This window comes from Rhineura floridana, chromosome 2 (assembly GCF_030035675.1).
Source record: "Rhineura floridana isolate rRhiFlo1 chromosome 2, rRhiFlo1.hap2, whole genome shotgun sequence".
Lineage (NCBI taxonomy): Eukaryota > Metazoa > Chordata > Lepidosauria > Squamata > Rhineuridae > Rhineura > Rhineura floridana.
In genome coordinates, this window is record NC_084481.1 from 103,005,293 (window position 1) to 103,018,979 (window position 13,687).

General features: G+C 43.8%; 1 protein-coding gene across 3 annotated transcripts in view; it reads left to right on the top strand.

The window, feature by feature from the left end:
* Positions 1 to 3,386: 3,386 nt before the first annotated feature.
* The window catches only part of B4GALNT4 (beta-1,4-N-acetyl-galactosaminyltransferase 4), a 248,877-nt gene continuing 238,576 nt past the window's right edge, over positions 3,387 to 13,687 (top strand). For 2 of the 3 annotated variants that reach the window (XR_009760580.1, XM_061609887.1), the window contains exon 1: positions 3,387 to 3,537. Coding sequence is in view for 1 of the 3 variants with exons in the window: in XM_061609887.1 (XP_061465871.1) it covers positions 3,387 to 3,537 (151 nt within the window). In the remaining 2 variants the exon portion in view is untranslated. Of the gene's footprint in view, positions 3,538 to 11,540; positions 11,601 to 13,687 lie in introns of all 3 variants that reach the window. The other variant, XM_061609889.1, reaches the window with a different exon arrangement.

The window sequence follows — 13,687 nt, forward strand, 5'->3', positions numbered from 1 at the left end:
CTCAGTTTTTTGGTTTCCCCCCCCCCAAATTTTTAGGCTGGCTATGGGCCTGCACAGCACTAAAAAAATGACAAAGCAGCAGCACATCTAAGTTGACTACTATCCCACCTCTCATCAAACAACCAAAGCGATATCCAACGTGCATAATACATTTTTAAACCACTTAGGAATTGGAGCAGCCTCTCTGCTTTCCCCACATTTAGTATGAGTTATTTAAATAGATTTAGGCTGTAAACACACTAGTTACCAAAACAAAGTGTTTTCATTAGCCACCCTAGAATGGGTTGATCCTCCAATAGTTGCGAAATCTCTTTGAAGCTGAATTTAAACACACACACACACACTTGAGCTGATTGGACCAGGGTTTTAGAGTAAGAAGGGACAGGGTTTGACTACCATCCTGTGCATTGGAACCGGCAGAACAGTGAGTGTGTTTCTATCCTTAGGTTATGCAGGATGCATTCAATTGCAAAGTTTAGCTGCGCTAGTAGATATAATAAACCTTGTGAATAATATTACAAAATCCGGATAGTATGCATGTTGATGATGATGATGATGATGATGATGATTTAGATGTATATCCCACCCTACCTTCCAGTAGGAGCCCAGGACAGCAAAGAAAAGCACTAAAAACACTTTAAAACATCATAAAAGCAGACTTTAAAATATATTAAAATATATTTAAAACATTTTTTTAAAAGCTTTGACTTTTTTTACAAAAAGTTTAAAAACATATTAAAAAGCAATTCCAACACAGACGCAGACTGGGATAACGGCTCTACTTAAAAGTCTTGTTGAAAGCCTTTCTTTTATTCAAAAGAAAGTTGCATTGAGTAAATTGAGATCGATGGTTGCATTGGATTTCAGACTTAAATAGAAAAGTGAAGGTGGATATTTTGTTCAGTGCAAAAATCAGGAATAAATGATATTATGGGGGAGTTTAGATATCAAAATTTAGAATAATTCCCATATTTTAATCCAGAAAACTTCATGAAATGAAAGATGTTTTTAAAAAATTGGTAAAAGTTTTATGTTAAATATAAATGGAGGGGCAGAAGCAAAGGAGAGAGCATCTGTTATTAACCACCCTGTTCAGATCTTGTAAGTTCAGGTCTGTGGCTTCCTTTATGGAATCAATCCATCTCTTGAAAGGATCTCAGATATTGGGGCAATACCTTTATTAGGCCAACTAGAATATCCTAAAATAGGGTACAAGCTTTCAAGTTCTCCAGAATTGTCCATATTGTCCATGTGTGGGGGCTGTTACAGGTGAAGAAAATGTGCTTTAAGTAGTTCTGGGCTACATCATGAGTGATAAAAAAGGACAGCCTTGCAACCGAAACAAAATCTGCATGGGTATATTTGGATTTGTGTTCAGTATCCAGGCATCATCATAATTAACACTCAAAAAACATCATTCTAGAGGAAACAGAATTTAAAAAAGAAATTCTGAAGTGTTAAGTTTGAGGATCTTTCCACACACCCCAATTTGTAGATGTGGTAACAACCTTGTTGCTGAAATTGATTATTTTCTATTAGAAGTTAATTTACAAGGAACACCAACAAACCTCACAAGAACTTTCACAAACTGGTTCTGCAGCCTTACTGGGGCAGGATCAGCTCCTTCTGGTGCCATGAGAGTCTCTAGCTGAATAGACACTTGAGGACAGCCTTTCCCAAGACAAGTGATGCCCTCCAGAAACTTTGGACAATAACTCCCATCAGCACCAGCCAGCATGGCCAGTGTTCAGGGATAATGGGAGCTGTAGTCCAAAACAGCTGCAGGGCACCACGTTGGGGAAGGTTGCCAGTGTAAAATCTCTGATCAACTACAGCAAAAACAAACTTTGAGACAAAAGCTAAGATGCCCATATATAAGATGCTTAATTCTTGGAATGGTTACTGTTTGCGCAGATGTGAAAGAATTACATGCCAAGCTTCCTGCCAAAAGGGTACACGGTTTTGCACTTGTACCTGTGGCCGCCTCAAACTAAGCAAGCCTCCCTCCTCATCCTTAATCATCTTGGAGCATCCTTGCTGACTTCTCAGTAGAGTATCAACTTGCATCTGTTGGGAAGATACCAACCGGAATGAAGGGGAGGCCACATTACTATTGCAACTGGCGTTGCAAAGAACGAGCCCCAACAGCCAACAAGCGGGAGAGTTCCCTTCCTACAGGAAGAGAAGGCACACTTTTCTTTCACAAGCTAGATCCAAAGCCTATATGATATTTGCAGGATGTGAAATGACATCCTCCTTCTTTTTGCGCATCCCCTTGCCGAGGCATCCACTAGGTCCGCTCCCCAGGTGGATGTTTGCACGTTGGCGTGGAGATGAACGCCGCTCACAGCCGAACATTGTCTTCGTTGCCTCCTCCTGAGGTTGAGGATTGGACAGACAGAAAAATCCGGGGCTCCGATTGGGCTTGGCGAGGCTGTCTATCGAGCTGCCCAATTTCAGCCTCGGTTGCATCACAGCGTGGGGATGCTGCTCGCTTTGAGCCAAGGCAGAGCGGCGGCGGCGGCGGCAGAGAAGAGGCGATGGTGCCGCCGGAGCATGGCTGCGAGCTGTGCGCGCAGGACGGGCGTAGTAATAGCAGCTACCGCCACCGCTTCGGCTTTGCAGCCATAAGGAGGACAATGTAAAGCGCGGGCCGAGAAGCCAGTGCAAAGCAATAGCCGCCCCGAAGCCAGTACGTCGGGAGAAGGAGGCGGAGAAACTCTGAGCTGCTTCACTCCGCTCCCTCCATTCATTGCCTTCCGAGGACGGATTATTTCTGTTATAGTGGGGAGGGGATTCTAGGCTGCTTTACAGCCCACAGAGCCCGGGGAAAAGGGAGGTATCGACGAGGGAGCGAGCGAGGCGCAAGTCCTCCCGCTCAGAGAGACATCGCCGCCTCCCCTCACGCTCACAGGGAGACTCCCCAATGCATCCCCGCCGCTGCCTGGATGTCTTTGTCCTTTCCCGTCGGGACCTGGCGGGAGGCGGCTGGGCTCCTCTCCGGGGGGAGCGCTAGGAGCCTCCCCGCATCTCCGGCGGGCACCTCACGGCGACTTCCTGCTAGTCGTCGGTTCCTGCGTCCTGCCTGCCCGGCCAGCGCCACAGCGAAGTTTTCGCGCCAGCTCGAAGGCGGCAAAGTTGCCTTCGCTGCAGGTGACCCAAAGAGGGGGCGCCCGGCGGGGAGAAGGCGTAGCTCCGTAGGGAGCGGCCCTGGGGGTGAGATGAGCTGCAAGGAGCCGAGTCGGCGGCCGGGTTAGGCGCTGGCTCCTCACGCCCGGCAATACTGCCTGCTCCTCAGCTGTCTTCCGCCCGCGGGAAGGGCGGCCCGGGCGCCTGTCGCTCACCCCCCGGGGGCAGGCTGACCCCCCGGGAATGCTGGCTGGAGGATGCTGTGGTTCCCGGTGAAGAAGATCCGGAAGCAGTTCAAGCTGCTGCTGCTCCTGGTGCTGCTCACCTTCGCCGTGTGGTTCACCTACCTGCATATCAGCCTGGTGCGCCAAGGCAAGGCGCTGCGCCTACACTTCGCCTATGGCAGGGGTAAGCAACTGGCCGACCCCCGGTCCCTCCCCAGTTAGATGCTTCGCTTTCTTTCCTACCCCTGAGTTTGGGCTTTTCCCACCTCAAATGGGACCTTTTTAAGCCATTGTTCCCTCAGCTTCTAAATCAGTCATTACATCCCCTTTCCCTCTCTCCCTTGCTTAGTTTTGAATCAAAACAAGGAAATAACCGAACCCCTGCAATACTCTCCCAAGATCACCTCTCTTCTGCTCTGGAGTACTTAATCTAGAATAATCATTGTAAATAGGGACACTTGCTAGTATATTAACACTCTTGCCCCACCCATAAACACATAGGGAGAGGAGAAGGAAAGGTGGTTAATGTGGCTGGACCCTCAACATGTGCATTAAGTGATTCTGGATATGTGATATTTGTGCATCTAACAGCAAGGCCAATGTCTCATTTTTATACTTTGAGCACATAGGTTGCTGGCTCTCAAAAGTCCTTTCATGTTCTACTTCCAGTGCTTTCCCAAACCAGGTGGTGGTGGGGATATTCAGAGTTCAGACCTTATTTAGGAGATCTGGAAGCTTTGATCTTTAACTCCTGACACCACATATTTGGCCGTAAACCCCATTAGCACAGTTGTATTTTCTTCTGAGTTATGCACAGGATCAGGCTATGCATCTGTTTGTAAAGTCTGTTATGTAAAGAAACATTCAGTCCATCTCCCTTATTGTTATGCTTTAAGTTTCTGTTCTCTACCTTCTTTAGGAGTAAGTATTTGTATAAGTGATCTCTGTTGGAATTGATCTCCATTCAAGGAGGATGGCCAAGCTTTTGCTTTGACCAAGCCTCTCTCAAGATGCTTACATTCTTCCATTTATGCAGAATGCCCCCTTTGTCTTTAGTTGGGGAATTGGTATTGGAAACTGTGTATAGTTCTGTGTATGTTTACTCCCAAGTAAGTATACGGTTAGAATGATAGTCTTTGCCTTGTCAAACTTGGTTCAGGGAGGCATACAGCAGAGCCTCTGTGTGGTTAGTTGGGTTCCAAGCTCAGGTCAGGCACTTGGCTATTATTGCCAACAAACTGTCCAAACCCTCCAGGTATTTAGTCTTTGTGGTGAAGTGTTTGTAGCAGCAGCTCAATATTTCTTTAGAGCAAGGCTGTGTAATCATTTCTGAGTCCAGTACACAGAGCTCCACTGTATATGTTGGACAAAGAATTCCAAAACACATGGAAAATCCAGCTCTCTAACTGGGTCAGTTTGCCGAGTTTTGCACAGGCTTGTTAAAAGGAGAGTCCACGTACCAACATAGGGACAGCTTGATCTTCATGCCATTGGAGTGTTGTGAACAACCGAGTGGTCTGTGTTTTTGTACATATTGGGGAGACAGGATGGTACAGCACCTCCTACAGTGGTGATTGCTTTCCCTGTATATGCTTACTAACCTGTAACATTTTATACCAAGCTACATGAAAGAAAAAGCATGAGGATAAATTAATTGAATGGATTGGGGAAACTCCTGAAGTTTAATTTTAAAAATGTAAGGTTAACATGTAGCTTTTGGTCTTTGACTGGAATGGACCAGAACCTCACAACTGTACATTTCCAATTACAGGTGTGAGCATAATAATTTGCACATGTCTTGCACAAATAGGAAACTATGCTGAGCCACAGATGGCAAACTTGAAGTATTTTAAATCTTGTTCTAGAATTGCTAAATACATTTGTCAGCTTTTCACAAATGGTGCAATGGACTTCAAATTGGTTAGGTATGTAGAACTATACTTTGGGAAAATTTATAAATGCCTTCTGACATATGAGTATTTAATTCTTGGAAATGGGATTTTCAGCTAAGACTAGCTTTTCAAGAGGACTAGAAACATGCATTAATTTTTAAAATGAAAGACGAGTGGTGTTCATAGAGTCCAGGAGATGCATCAAAAACTCTGTTACCTTAGCACATACCTTTGTGTGCAGATTGTGCTTTCTGTAGTATAGTATGGCATTTTTATCTAGTTGGAGTTTAGTTGTGGGTCCTTTGTGCAATGGGTAAAAATGGTTTAATCATGAAACTTCCTTCCAAAACATGTGGTTTTAGAGCAGAGACTACAAAAAGATTGGTTGTGTACTACTGCCTGCATTATAAGAGCAATATACTTACCACAGAAGAGAGTGGAACTAAATTTCATCATATTTCAGAAAATCAACCATGGGTCTTATTTACAGTTTCATTCTGCTCTATTTTTAATTTTTAGAAAGCCAACTTTATATGAGAAAGTGGGATTTCAAAAGATGAACGTTGCCTTCTTATTATTCTCTTGTAAAAACAGTTACTTGGTTATCCTTTTCCTTCCACTAGTGCAAACCTTTGGTAGAATTACACCTCATAAACAGATAAGAACATAAGAAGAGTCTGCTGGATCAGGCCAGTGGCCCATCTAATCCGGTATCCTGTTCTCACAGTGGCCAACCAGGTGCCTGGGGGAAGCCTGCAAGCAGGACCTGAGTGCAAAGCGCTCTCCCGTCCTGCAGCTTCTGGCAACCAGTTTTCAGCAGCATACTGCCTCTGACTATGGTGGCAGAGCACAACCATCATGGCTAGTAGCCATTAATAGCCTTCTCCTCCTCCTCTGATCCAAAAGTGAATTATGCCTGTCAGTCATTGACCTTCCTGCTTTTAGAGGACCCTTTCAAGAATTAGTGAAAGATATTAAACCCTATCCCTACAAAGGTCACTACTTTTGTGACCCTCATAAGTGTATTTGTTTGAAATAACCAGAGAAGAACTGCTTGTCTAAAGTTGTATGTTAATAAAAGTCAAAGCTGCTCTTTTCTTAGTCCTCATTTCAAGTGAGGATGTGTGAATATTTCACAAAGCTGCTCTTTCCATTTTAGATGTTTGGGTTTAGAAAAAAATTACAGCAGAAATCTTAGGTTTAAATATTAAGTCTATTTCAGAGGAGAAACTGTTGTTGGAATTGTACCAGAATTCTTAATAAACCTTTTATTGAGCAACCTTGTGAATGAATGAATGCTTATTGAGCTTGTACTTGAGTGTGTGTATATTGTGGAGGATGTTTTGACCATTTTTTAAAAAGTGGCTTTTTGATTAACTACTCGCAAGAATTTGCAGCCTTGATTCTATAGGGGCTGAAGTAACTACAGAACTACTATGTACAAGTTGTATAACTGGTAATCCTATTATAACTTCTTAATACAACTAAAGAAATTGCATAATATAGGGTTGTCAGTGGTGGCCAGAATGCCTCATTTGGCAGAAGTGGATTTTGGTGGTGTAACTGACCTATATTGCTGCATCAATGCAACATCTTGAGTAAATTGCAGTGTTGGCAATGCAATGAGTTATAATGCTACGCTGACATTACTGTTCTTGTGCGTAATCCTACTGCTATTATCAGCCACACATAAGACTTGGCCGTTAGACTGTAGTCTAAAATGTATGAGGTGCAAAGGTGTTGATCTTGTATTTGTTGTTGGAAGCTGTTGATAGAAAATAAAAGATTGTTAGGGGAAAAAACAGCTAGCTGGTTGCTTAGTGAGTGTATGCTACTTGATGGTGCTCTTTACTAAAATAATGTAAATTCCAATATTATGTGCATTGATAGTATATTTGATCAAATTACGATGATGATGAACTAATTGAACATGGCTTATGAGCCTTCCTAAATCTGTTTTTGTTTTTCCACTACCTGAGCCTTTCCTCCAGTAGATGCAAAAGTTTCGCTCTGATGTTTTCCAGGTTGTCTGGAGATCTAGCAGGATATGCAATTTCTTCCACTAATGTGGGTGTAGGGGGTTAGCTAGAGGGGAGCTTGAAATTAAGCTCTTTTGCAACAAACATTTAGGGAACATTTTCCCCACTGTTATGGGAGAACTCCCTTCTCACCTTGTGGATCAAGTATAAATGACAGACCAGAAAAGCATGCAACCCTACCTGAAGTCACAGTTACCAGTGTGATCTATTTCGAAGATTTTGTTACAGCTTGTAATCTTATATGTGTACTCCATAGCCTTGAAATCAGCAAAATACAAATAGAGGTCTAAATCAGCTTCCCCAGCCTGATGTTCTCTAGGTGCTGTTGAATTGCAGCTCCCATCATCTTTGATAATTGGCCATAATGGCTGGAGCTGATGGGACTTGTAGTTCAGAACATCTGGAGGGCACCAGTTTGGGGAAGGTTGGCCTAGCCCAAGAGTGGGGAACCTGCAGTCTTTCAGAAGTTGTCAGGACTCCAACTCCCATCAGCCTTGGTTAGCATGACCAGTAGTCAGGGATTATAGGAGTTGTAGTCCATCAACATCTGCAGTGCCACAGGTTCTCCACCTGTGGTCTAAACCAGCCTTTCCCAACCTTTGTGTACCCAGTTGTTGCTGGACTACAGTTCCCATGTTTCCTGACCATTGGTCATGCTGGCTGGGATTGATGGAAGTTGTAGTTCAGCAACATCTGGGGAACCAAATGTTGGGAAAGGCTAGTCTGAACCATGATTCTCAAAACCTGGAGAGGAAACAGTCAACTGCTAAGGGAGGCTTTTACTTTTCCCTCTCCCTTCTTGCTTGATGTTTCTGAGTGAATAATGATGGACATTTCTGAGTGTTTTGCACATGTTTCAGTAGTGGAAGATAGGAAAGTTGGCATTTTCCATCTTTCCACCTTCCTCCCCAGTCCTTCCAGGAGATAACTTTGCTTGCTACTGGTGCCACTGAGATCTTGCTCACATTCAGATAGCCTGTGGCTGGGCTGTACCATATCAGATTGCAGGCGAGGACTCAGATCACTGGCACAGCAAGGTTTGAGGAGGCCCCAAACAAAGTATCATCAGAACTGGCTCCTTCCAGTCACTCTGCTGTTGTCTGTCTGGGCTTTTAAAAAGTTTTTGTTGTTTTCTTCAGCCTTGGTGATGTCACACTCTCCTAGATAAGGAGGGCAAGGCTGCTGGCCAGCACTTGATGCACCAGCTGCCTTCTCCAACACTCCAGCTGCCTGGCACTTTAATTTTAAATTTTATTATTATTTTATTTATTAAATTTATATCCTGCCTTTCCTCCTAGTATGAGCCCAGGGTGGCAAACAAAACCACTGAAAACACTCTAAAACATCTTAAAAATAGACTTTGAAACATATTTAAACAAAACATCTTTATAAACATACTAAAACAAAACATCTTTAAAAACATCTTTTTTATAAAGCTTTAATAACACTTTAAAGCAATTTCAACACAGACTGGGATAAGGTCTCTGCTTAAAAGGCTTGTTGAAAGAGGGAGGTCTTCAGTAGGCCAAACAGATAACAGAAATGGCACCTATCTAATATTTAAGGAAAGAGAATTCCAAAGGGCAGGTGCCACAACACTAAAGATCTACTTCCTCTGTTGTGTGGAATGGACCTCCTGTTAAGAGGGTATCTGCAGGAGGCCCTCACCTGCAGAGTGTAGTGATCAGCTGGCTATATAAGGGATAAGACGATATTTCAGGTATCCTGATCTCAAGCTGTATAGGGCTTTGCACACCAAAACCAGAACCTTGAGCTTGGCCCAGTAGCTAAAGGGTGGCCAGTGCAATTCTTTCAGCAGTAGGGAGACATGTGGGCAATACTCTGCCCCAGTGAGCAGTCACACCACTGCATTTTGCACCAGCTGCAGCTTTCGGACCAATCTCAAAGGCAGTGGTCAGGCTATCCCAGTCCAGAAACGGCCGCAGCTGTCTTACCAGATGAAGCTGATAAGAAGCATTCCTAGACATTCAGGTTACCTGGGCCTCTAGCCACAAAGATGGATCCAGGAGCATCTCGAGACTACAAACCTGCTCTTTCAGAGGGAGTACAACCCCATCCAAAGCAGGCAACTGACCAATTATCTGAATGTGGAAACCACCGACCCACAGCACCTCCGTCTTGCAAGGATTCAGACTCAATTTATTGGCCCTCATCCAGCCCACCACTGAGTCCAAGGACTGGTCCAGGGCTTACATCATCTCTCCTGATTCAGATGTTACAGAGAAATAGAACTGGGTATCATCAGTGTACTGCAGACATCTGGCCCTAAATCTCCTGATGACCACTCCCAAGGGCTTCACATAGATATTAAACAGCATGGGGGACAAGATGGTACCCTGGGACACCCCACAGCACAACTGCCAGGGGCCCAAAAGACAATCACCCAATGCTCTGAAAACGACCGTGAAGATAGGATCGGAACAATGGTAAAACAGTGCCTCTGATACCCAACTCACCAAGTCAGCCCAGAAGAATATAATGATAAATGGTATAAAAAAATCACCAAGAGATAAAGTAAGAATAGAAGGGTCACACTCCCCCTCTCCTTCTCCTGATAAAGGTTGTCCATCAGGGTGACCAATGTTGCGCTGTGTGTAGTTGTGTTGCTTAATTTCGTTGAAAAGCAGCACCACAGCAGCAGAGAGTAACAGCAGATGTTGAAATGCGAGTGTGCCAGCATGTGCGTGCGTTTGCCTAAGAAAGCAGGCTTTTACCCTGCAACAGCATCACTGAGACTGGAGACTTAGTAAAATAAAAAAAGCTACTTTATTTAGAGAAATACATAGTAGATAGAAAAGGCATACCTAGTTCTAACTATCTAGCTAAGTTGGAGGCATAACTCCCAGGTGTAGGAGTCAGCCCCATACTCGGAGAGAGAGCAGAGACAAAGGGAGTCTCTTCTCTCCTGGTCAGCTGGAGGACAAAGGAATGGAAAGGGCGGAAGGAGGAGGGGCAGGTAAGTTTTCCTAAAGGTATCACAGTCTAGCGACAGAAGGAAGTCAGTCAGAGCATCACAGGTAAAAGGTAAACAAAGCCTATCCATCTGGAGGACCCTAGCCCTATCTTCCCTCTGGAGCTTAAACAAAAGAACAAAACAGGAGTTGCTCTTGCCCCACTTCCAACAACCAAGGCTGATTTAGTCCCATAACAAGGCCTGAACCTAGATTGGAATGGATCAAGATCATCTGTTTCATCCAAGAATACTTGCAATTGCTGCGCCACAACCCTCTCAATCACCTTGTCTTAAAAGGGGGTATTTACGACTGTGGGGTTGTTGTCACAAACCAATGGGTCCAGGGTGGGCTTTTTCAGGAGCGGTCAGATCACTGCCTCTTTCAGGGTGGCTGGAACCACTCCCTCCCACAACGCACTGACCACACCCTGGATCCACTTGGTCATATCCCCTCGGCAAGGTTTAATAAGGCAAGAAATTCAAGGGACGAGAGGACACGTTGCTGGCCGCATCATCGCAAGCATGTTGTCCATGTCATCAGGCCGCATCAAGTGAAACTGATACCAAGAAGTTGCAGCAGATGTTGCACTGGACACTTCAACTGGGGATCATAGTAGATGTAGATGGGGCATCAAGATTGCTGCAGAGGCGAGCAACTTTACCTTCAAAGTGCCTTGCAAACAATTCACAGTGGGCTTCCAAAGGATCTAAGGCTAAGAGTTGATGCCTGATACCAGGCTGAGAATGGCAGTGAGCTCTGCCAATTAGACACCACTTTTGGGGCTGCAGGACCAATGAGAGCATTGGAGTAGCATGAAGGTGGGTCAGGCTTCCTCAGTTCACCCCCTCACCTCTCATTGCTCCTACAGTCTCAAAGGTAGCAACCGATTGGTTTAGGTGTCTGTCACTCTCACCCCTAGAGTCAGTATTTTTTTAAATTTAAAATTTTAAATTAAGATGATGGGCAGCAAAATGGAACATTTGCAGCCAGTGCATAGTGAGTTTCTGAGGGGTCATTTGTACAGGCTCCCCTGGGTGATGCAGGACCTCAGACCTGTGCCTGCTAGTTTGATTGTAGTGGGACCACTGGCACAGCTGAGCTAATGTTTTTCCATACAAACAGTTCTTTGTATGTGGGAAAACCAAGATGTCAAGGAGGTACATGGAATGGATTTGTGTGTGTGTGTGTGCTTGTGCGCATTCACAACCCAGACACAGGTTTGTCACCTCCGTGGGATGTAGGCCTTAGTGAGCCCTGTTTTATTATCTTTTTGTTCCTCAGGCCCACATCCAAAGGTCCCAATGCAGCCAGCTTCCTTTCCTTCTTTCCATTGATTCAAAGGTGAGTGAGCATCATCCATTAATCATATATGTGGGACTTAGTTTTTCATCTTCTTGATACTGACAGGAGACAATGACATGAATTTTGCAACTACTTATATACTGGTAGTGATGGAGAGTATTGCCATTTGCTGAGTGTTTGCCTTAAACAGAGTGGAAGAGGCTCTAAAGTAATTACAGAATCATAGAGGTGGGAAGGATGCTAGAGGCAGCAGTTTAAACGTGTCTGTTCCCTTATGGAACCTTGCCTGTGCGGTAAAGTGCTATGTTTTTTGGAAATAATTGGGAGACATATATGGTTTGAGCCATTGACACCAATGGATCTCAGTTCAGCTGCTGTTGTGGCTTTGTTGCTGACTAGATATGCTGACACAGAGGAGGATGTGGATAATTAAGCACCCGTTATATACACACTCCCATCACATCCTGCTCTCATGCATGCAAGCATTTAGAGAAAACCACCGACAATGTTTCTCATAACAAATCTTATGAGGAGTATTTTCCCAGTCTGTCAGCTGATGTGCTCTTTTACTCAAAGTCATACCTGTGGCAGTAAGGAAACACCTTTTTCCAGACAGAGCCTGATTCAACTCATTAACAGTGCAACTGGATGAGCAATCAATTCAGAACTAAACACAGCTTATATGTTTCCCATTTTGAGGTTGGCCTTATTTTATTACATAAGGTTGTGATGGGGTTTTGCAAAAGTTTATCCTTAAGATCTGTAATGTAGATGAAAGACTGCAGCATCTGTTGATGCTTTTGCAGGTAATGGGAGAAGCTGTAAACACTTTGGAGAGTGAGAAGAACATATGAAATTATTCTGGAAAATTTTAAAAAGGCATATCTGAAATATTTCTCATGGCTGAAAAAATAGAATATGTAAATGGAAAAAAAATGTGATCCACCACAAATGCCTCACTTCGTCAAGCTCTCTCACAAAGTAGAAGTTAAGCAACAGAGTTGTGGTATTGGAGCACAAAAAGGTGCTCAGTTACATTTTAAGGTGTATTTCCAAAAAATTACTATCAAAAACATGAGTTATATTTGTGTTTCACATTACTCAGGCTTCTGCTGAATCATGTGGCATTTTTTTCTTCAATGCTATGCAACCATGAGAATTCTTCCAAATGGTAAACCAGTAAAGGGTAATGAAGATAGTTAAGAGCTTGTAATTCAGTTTTGTGAAGAGACAAGGTGATTTTAAGTTAGAGGAAAGAAGTGTATGAAATGATTCAGATTATAAGACTTCTCTAGACAGGACAATAACCAAGTCGGTGTGTACATTGAGCAGAATGGGGTGGTAGAACGGACTGTAGCATGTCACCACTGCTTGGAGGGGATGCCATTTTTAGTGCTCCTTTATATTTTGTTTAAAAGCCATAATAACAAAACTGTAAGTGAGTAAACATAACAAAACCCTCAAACATTAGGAAAGAAATAGGGAATGTATGCCCTGCAGAGCCAGTGTGGTGTAGTGATTAGAGAGTTGGACTAAGACCTGAGAGACCAGGGTTAAAATCCCTAGTTGGCCATGAAGCCCACTGGGTGACCTTGGGCCAATCACTAACTCTCGGCCTAACAGGGTTGTTGCGAGGATAAAATGTATGCCACCTTGAGCTCCTTGGAGGAAAGGTGGGATATAAATGCAGTAATTAATTGTTGGGCTCAGCTCTCACAGTCTCAGCCAGCACTGTCAATTGTCAGGTATGCTGGAAGTTGTAGTCCAACAATATCTGGATGATCACAAGTTCCTCATCCCTGCTGTAGGACATCAGGGAGAATGGTTCTAACCTAGCATGTTCCCTGCTGTGTAAACTTTCTACCTGCAGGGAGTTTATTTTATGCATGAGAGCATTCAAAAATGTGATTCTTCCCTGCAGTCTGAAATGGTACAGTCCATTCAACCACCTCAAAGATGGTCTGCCCCTTTCCTGTCTCATTCTGCTGCATGTATGGAACAGGCCCAATGGTGTCCCTTATCAGGCTGGGTAAGAGTGATTGAAATTGATGGAGGAAAAGGCAAGCCGTAGCAAAGATGTTATGTTCCAAATTATTGGTGGATGAGAAAAAAAAACCTGAAGGAGA